The 7955-nt window shown below is 42.1% G+C and overlaps 1 protein-coding gene across 2 annotated transcripts in view; it reads right to left on the bottom strand.

Annotated features, from left to right (window-relative positions):
* Positions 1-222: 222 nt before the first annotated feature.
* The window catches only part of HDAC8 (histone deacetylase 8), a 260842-nt gene continuing 253109 nt past the window's right edge, over positions 223-7955 (bottom strand). Inside the window, exon 11 of one of the 2 annotated variants that reach the window (XM_062184562.1) lies at positions 223-404. In XM_062184562.1, the coding sequence (XP_062040546.1) occupies positions 256-404 (149 nt within the window). In that variant the 3' untranslated portion in view covers positions 223-255. Of the gene's footprint in view, positions 405-1650; positions 2163-7955 lie in introns of those variants that run through there. The other variant, XM_062184564.1, reaches the window with a different exon arrangement.

Raw genomic sequence — 7955 nt, 5'->3', positions numbered from 1 at the left:
TCCACCTGGGTCTCCCACTTGGGTGTTAGCAACAAAACCACTTGAGCCATCATCTGTTGCTTCTCAGGATGTGCATTAACAGGGGGTTGGAATTGGAAGCAGAGCAGGGACTCAAATCAGGCACTCTGAAATGGCATCTTAACTGCTCTCTGTCAAATGCCTGCTTCCTTTGGGTTATTTAAATTTTAATTTCTGAATAGTTAAAATTCTTCTTCTTCTTCTTCTTCTTTTTTTGTTTTTTACAGCCTAGCACTTTCAAATGAAAAAGGAATCCCAAAGGTTCAGAAAGGCAGCACCAGTTTGGTCAGGAGAAGGTGGTATGGGCTGCTTAATGGCAAAGGGTTCCCCAGGTGCCTTCTGCCACTTCTCCGTACTGGGTGACAAATCCTCACCAAAGTCCACTCCTATTGAAAAGGAAAATGGAGCACCAGTTAGTCATTACTCTTTACCAGATGGCTGTCTCCCAGGGCTGAGGCCTTCACAGGGATTTGGGTGATGACTTTGGGGGAGGGGCCTTCCAGAGGACTGGGATAGGGGAGTGGAAACCGGACTAAGCAAGAATTTGAGACAGCAAATCTTGGTGGATGGGCTCTTGCAGGGCTAACAATGTCAGAGTTCCCATTTGCCAGATTTCTGGATCTTCTCCAACCCTGAACTGCCCCATTCAGTGCCTCCCCACTCTCGTGTTTTTTAAAATCCCCCATCTTTTTGGCATGTGTAAAACTGCCTTTAAGCCAAGAGTGTATAATTAGCCTAGTGGGCATTTGAAGGGACTGGTATTCCTAGCCCACCAGGTGTCCTGAGGCTGCTTAATAAAAGCTTGGCTATTCCCATCCCAGGACACATCTGAGGCTTTTTCCACACCCTTCTTTGGAATGCCCTTCCCCCACTAGGAGGCCTTGAGAAACACGACTCACCCCGCAAGGCTCTGCTCAAATATCATCCCTTTAGAAATGCTCTAGGATGTCTCCTGGGCAGGACAACTTGCTCCCTTTTCAGTGCTCCCTCAGCTCTGGGTTCATGTTGGTCACATAGCTGGAAACATGTTGGGATCTGCTTCTTTTTCTCCTCCCTTGCTTTGTCTGGGAATTCCTAAGTACCAGGATGGGGCTGTGTCCTTGTCTCCCATTGCAGTCCCAGCAATTGAAGGAGCTTCATAAATATTTATTAAATCAAATTAGAAGATCATGAATTTGGTTGGTGCTTCCTTATCCTCTTGTTATCCTTCAGCTCCGTTTTTCCATATTATCATCCCCCTTTCCTCATGGACTGTCCATCTACACTTGACAGGGAAGTAGCTCTTAGATCGGATGTGCCAACCTGCCATTCCCATCCCTAAACCCCTCCTTGGGCAGGGGCAGCTCCACCCCAGGATGCCAGCAAGAACCTGTCCACGGTTGTAGCACTTGTGCTTTCCTCCCCATGGATGGGTCCTAGTGCAACAGGACTTGAGCTAGGGACACCTTTGTTTCCCAGTGCAGTTCAGCACTCAGGGTCAGTCTCCCAGGCTGGGCCAGAGCACAGCATGGAAGAAGCGGGGCTTTTCTTAATCTTTCCGTGAGACATGAAGTTCAGAACTATGTGTTCTTATCAGGGCAGTGTTCAATGAGGACAATGAAACAAAGATGTGAGTTTCAAAGATTTTATTAAAAACAAAACAATTCATAACCTAAAACAACTCCTTCCAGTCTGATGATCAGATCATTCCTCTCCTCCACCTAGATAGTCCTGAGACCCAAACCGTACCTCTCAATTACTCCCTGCTCCACAAACTGGTGATCAAAATTTTATAATCTCCTCCAGCTTGTCCCCTTTAAGAAAATAAAAATAACTCCCTCCCCAATTCACTTAAAAATAATTTTCAACAATTAAAAACTGCATTTTGTGTGTATTTTTAAAATAAACACTTTAAACATTGGATATCTCTCTCTTTCCTTAGGTGTACTTGAATACCCTAGGGTGCCTGCCTCCTCACCCCAGGAGGCCAGCTGCCACTTGGTGCCCCTTGGAAATTTTCAGGAAGTAATTTCTTCCAAATTTCCCCTGCAGTCACAAATTCCACAAACTGCTCGCATAAACACGCTGTCTTCATTACAGGCACTGCTTCTCAGTGCTGGAAACCCGATATCTTTTTGTCAACTAGACCACATGCTTCAGATTCCCTGCAAACAGGGGAGAAAACAAAATTCAAATTCAGGTAATGTATGAGAATCATACCCCAATAAAGCTGGTGTTTTTTTTTTTTTAAGCATTTGTATTTTGAGACTTGTTTTCTTGCTGCTCCTGCAAGCCTGTGACCTTCTCTCCCTATATGAACAAGTTCATGTTAAGTCTATTGGATGATGAGACAAAGGGCTCATATACCCCTGTTACCCCAGCAAGCACCGACCAACTAGAGCCATGTGAGTGAAGCCTTTGACACCCAGCTGACTGCAGATGCTGGGTGAATCCAGGAAGAACCAGAATAACCACCCAGCTGAGCCCAGCTCAATGGCTAATCCAGAGTCATGAGCTAAACAAATGGTTGTTTTAAGTCACACACACATACACACACAGAGTGCACATATTCATGCAAGACTTTTCGGAATTTACACTTTATTCACTGCATCAAATGTCCCCCTACCCCAAATCTTTCATTGCCTCTTTCACCAGGGCACAATTTCTCTTGTGAATACCTGTGAAATATTGATTGGGAACTTTCCCCTGCCCTCAGGCCTAAGAATCTTTGAAGGAAAAGTGATCATTTGAAATCTTACAGGACTGGGCTCTAAGAATGAAAAGTTAGGTCATTCGGTCTTTTTGGTAGTCGTCTCCTTGCCCTGCTTCCCCAAGTACAAACACTAGTCTCTCAATCTTACTGATAACTTCTCCTCTGACATAAGAAAATGCTCTATGAGGGTAGAAACTGGGGCTGTCTTTCAGTTGATCTCCAAAATCAACTCACACATTGTCTCACACATAATAGGTACTCAGTAAATGGATGAAGAAAAGGAAAGAAAGAAGGAACAAATTAGAAACAAACCACTTGCTCATCTACTTTAATTTCTAATTTTGAAATTAACCTACAGTAAACTTGACTTTTGTAAAAAAAGATTTACTTGAAAAGCAGAGTGACACAGAGAGAGACGGATTGACAGAGGGAGAAAGAGTGATCTTCCATCTGTTGGTTCAATCCCTAAATGGCTGCAATGGCCAGGTATGGGCCAGGCCTAAGCCAGGAGTCTGGAACCTTATCTGGGTCTCCCATGTTGGGTGGCTGGGGCCCAAGTACTTGGGCTGTCATTCAATGCCTTCCCAGGCACATTAGCAGGCAGCTGGATTGGGAATGGAGCAGCTAGGACTTGAATTGACACTCTGAAATGAGACACTGGCATCACAAGTGGCAACTTAAGCTGCTATACCATAAGGCTGGCTCCACAAGTTGACATTTTTTTATGTGTAGATTTATGATTTTTAAGCACATACATAGATTCATGAGGCAGAGAATTCCCCAAATCCCCTTATACAATTCCTTTTCAGTCACATCTTCCTCCCTCTCCTAGCACCCGGCAAACAGTGATCTGATCTCCATCACTGTACTGTTGTCTTTTTGAGAATGTCATATAAATATAATCAAACAGTATGTAACCTTTAAGACTTCTTTTACTCAGCATAATGCTTTTGAGGTTCATACACACTTTCTTGCATATATCAAGTGTTCATTCTGCTGTCTGTATTTAGCTTTTCATTTTTAAATAATTATAGATTCCCAAGAAATTGCAAAATAATAATAATGATAATAAACAGTGTAGGGAGGTCCCATGTACCCTTCATCAGATTTCCCTAAATGCTGGCTTCTTACATAATTATTGCTCAATATCAAAACCAGGAAATTGACATTGGTACAACTCACAGATCTTACTTAGATTTGACTAGTTTTGCATACACTCATTTGTGTGTGCCTAAGCATATAGTTCTATGAATTTTTCTCACAAGTATAGATTCATGTAACCTCTACTACAATCAAGATACAGAATTATTCCATCACCACAAACATTTCCCTCATGCTACCCATTTGTAGTCACTCTCACCCCACCTCCCTCACCATCTGTAAGTCCTGACAACCATTTATCTGTTCTTCATCTCTAACATTTTGTCATTTTGAGAATGCCCTAGATATAGAATAATACTGTACAGGAGGTACTCACAAAGTTCACGGATAATGCATATCATGAAAAATCATTTCAAACATTTTTGCACCAAAAGAAATGATCTTTGAATTCCATTTGCCATGAACTTTTTGAAGTCCACTCATATATGAACTTCTGGAATTGGCTTTTTTTTTTCATTCAGCATACTACCTTCAAGATGCATTCAAGCTGTGGCATGTATTACATGTGTTGCTTTTCCCTGCTGAGTACTATGCATGGTAGTGATGGGTCACAGTCCATGTTTTTCACTCTGTTGAAGGATATCTGAGCTGTTTCCAATTTGGGGACTATTATGAATAAAACTGCTATGACTATTCAGGAAAAAATTTAAAAATGGTTATAGATGGCACACACACACACACACACATACACATATGGAGAGAGAGGAAGAGAGAGAGAGATGAATGAACTCCCATCATCTGGTTCACTCCCCAAATGCTTGAAATGGCCTAAGGTGGGTAGAGGGCTGAAGCTGGGGCTGGGAACTCAATCCAGATCTCCCATGCAGGTGACAGGAATTTAATCATTTGAGCCATTACAGTTGCCTCCCAGGGTCCACATTAGTAGGAAGCTGGTGTCAGAAGCAGGAGCCTGGTAATGAACTCAAGCACTCTGATGTGGGATGCAGGCATCTTATCCACTAGGCCAGATGTGCCCCTCATGTACAGGTTTTTGTGTGAACATAGTTTTCACTTTTCTGGGATAAATGCCCAAGAGTGCAATTTCTAGGCTGTATGGTAATACTACATTTAGTCTAATAAGAAACTGCTAAAATATTTTCCAGTGTGGCTGTACCATTTCACACTCCTACCCACAATATATGAGTGAGTGATCTGGCTTCTTAGCACTCTTGCCAGCTTTTGGTGTTGTTTTTCATTTTGGTGATTCTGATAGGTATGTGGTGATATCTTGCTGTGATTTCAATTTGCATTTTCCTCATGGCTAATGAGGGTGATCATCTTTTCATGTGCTTACTGGATTTTTTGTTTTGTTCTTACTGTTGAGGTAGGAGAGTTCGTTATATATTTTAGATACAAATCTGTCAGAAACATGATTTACAAATATTTTATCTCAGCATGTAACTTACATTTTCATCCTCTAAACAGGGTCTTCTGCAAAGTAAAAGTTAACTTTATGAGATTGAATTTATCAATTTTTTTTCCTTTTTTGACTCATACTTTTGGTGTTTTATACCTCTAAGCTCAAAATCCCTGGGCAACCTTTGATTCTTTGTCTCTTCATTCATGTCCCCTCCACATCTTATGAGTTGCCAAGCCTCATCCCAAGATGTCTTTCAAATCTATATCCTTCTTTCCATTCTGTTCTCTCCACCTTAGTCGTGTCTCTTATTACTCAAGTCACTGTAGCAGCCTCTCCACTGGTGCTCCTGCCTCTGGAGCTGTCCCCACATAATTTCCAGCTGTGATCACATCCCTCCCTTGCTCCAAAAGATTTTAGCAGCTCCCTCTGCCTATGGGTGCAGTCCAACTCCTTAGCTGAGACAGGCCCCATTTAGGTGTTCCTGTCTCCATGCTTTGGTGCTCATTGCTGCCACTGCTGAGGACAACCTACAGGGGCTCCTGGTGCTGGCATGAGGATCTTTCCATCTGTAAGTAGAGCTGGAGCTTGGGGCATGAGCACACGCAGGGGTGAACAGAATTACCTGTCAAAGTGTTCAACAATACAAGTTCATAGAGAGGAAAGGTGGGCGCCGTACTCTCTGCTGTTCTGTCTCACTCTCCAGTTCCATTTGGAGGCAATTAAGAAAAACAACAGAAATAATTTCTACCAAAAGTTGATGATGAGCAATGTTGAATCTGGGTAACAATAAAAATGCAAGCTTAAATAATGCCCATTGTTTTCCCCTCATGTCCAGCTTTTCCAGTGGTGGGTGGCAGCCTGAGAAAATTCTAAAGGCCGCATGGGCTGGGGCCTGCAGAGATGCAGACTTCAGACTAGAGGGGACAAACTTGAATGCCTAGAGAGGCCAAGAATATTGGGGAGTCTTTCAAAGTTCATGGAAAAAGTGTATTGTAAAAAAGCAATACCTGGTTATAAAAAATTTCTTGTACCAAAATAAACTTATCTTTTAATTCCAATCTTTCCACAAATTTTTGGAAGTGCCTCATACTGGATGTGAGTAAAGCAGACTGGGGACAAGACATATGGAGCCCTCTTGATTGTTTTTTCATTTTTTTGTAACTTCAAGTCATAACATGAATGTAAGTTTTCCCTTTTTGTCAACTCTGCTACAAAAGAAAACAAAACCAAAACAGAGTAAGTGGATGGGTTAATGGAAACTCACACTTGGCTTAGAGCAAGAGATATGAAAGGGAGTGGTGTGGTCCATGGCAATTAGGAAGGCACATGCTCATAAAGCAGGCAGCTGCTACCCAGCTCTGGCCATTCACCACCATGCAGGCATGTGGGCCCATCATGACCAGAGCTTTCCATTTTCCAAGAAAAGCCAGAAATTCATACTTTTACACAAAGTTTCCACAGAGTTAAATGTGGGCAACTGATTGAAATTCTGAAGGATGTTGTGTGGGACATCACTATGAGTGGCCAAACAAAACAACTTTGGCAGTAAGATGTGGCTCGTGGACTCCAGTTTGTAATTTCTGGTTATCTCTGGGTCAGTCTTGACTTACTCCGGTGACACTCCATTCCATCCTCAGGTATTCTGCTTTGAACAATACATTTTATTGTCACCCTAGCTTTGATGTACAAGAAGGAATACTGAACTGTGACTCTGGGTGCCTGGGTACGTTGCTGGATGCTGGTGAGCACCCTCTTCAGTCTTTTTTTTAAAATATTAATTAACATACTTTATTTGTAGAGAAGTTTTAGGTTTTCAGAAAAAACTGAGCAGAAAGTAGAGAGAACTCTCATGTATTCCTTTTCCTCCTCCCCTGCAGGCAGTTTCCTTCATTATTAACATCTTGCATTAATCTGGTATGTTTGTTACAGTTGATGAATGAATGCTGATACGTTATTATTAACTAAAGTCTACAGTTTACATTAGGGCTCAACCTTGGTGTTGTACAAGTCTATGAGTTTTGAAAAGCATATAATGTCATGTATCCACCATTAAAGAATCAAGTAGAATAGTCTCACTGCCCTCAAAATCCCCGCTGCTCCGCTGATTCATCCCTCCCTTCCTTCCCTGGAAGCTGGCAACCACTTATCTTTGTAGTGTTTCTGTATTTCTGCCTTTTCCAGAATGTCATACAGGTGGAATCATACAGTAGGTAATCTTTCCAGACTGGCTTCTTTCACTTAGCAATATGCATGTAAGTTTCCTCCAGGTCTTTTTGTGGTTTCCTAAAGTCATGTCTGTTTAGTGCTGAATAATATCCCATCATCTGGATGTACAACAGCTTATCCATTAACCTACTGAAAGTCATCTTGGCTGCTTCCAAGTTTTGGCAATTATGAGTAAAACTACTATAAACATCCATGTTTTACATGCACATGAGTTTCCAACCTGTAAATAACAAGGGGAGTGATTGCTCGATCATATGGTGAGACTGGTTAGCTTTTTTTTTTTTTTTAAGATTTATTTGTTTATTTGAAAGGCAGAGCTAAAGAGAGGCAGAGGCAGAGAGAAGAGAGAGAGAGGTCTTCCATCCACTGGTTCATTCCCCAAATGATTACAACAGCCAGAGCTGGACTGATCCAAAGCCAGGAGCCAGGAGCTTCTTCTAGGTCTCCCACGTGGGTGCAGGGGCCCAAGGGCTTGGGCTATCTTCTAGTGCTCTCCCA

Source organism: Lepus europaeus, chromosome X, assembly GCF_033115175.1.
Source record: "Lepus europaeus isolate LE1 chromosome X, mLepTim1.pri, whole genome shotgun sequence".
Classification (NCBI taxonomy): Eukaryota; Metazoa; Chordata; class Mammalia; order Lagomorpha; family Leporidae; genus Lepus; species Lepus europaeus.
Note: the sequence above shows the minus strand (reverse complement) of the source record. Positions and strands in the feature narration are given on the sequence as shown.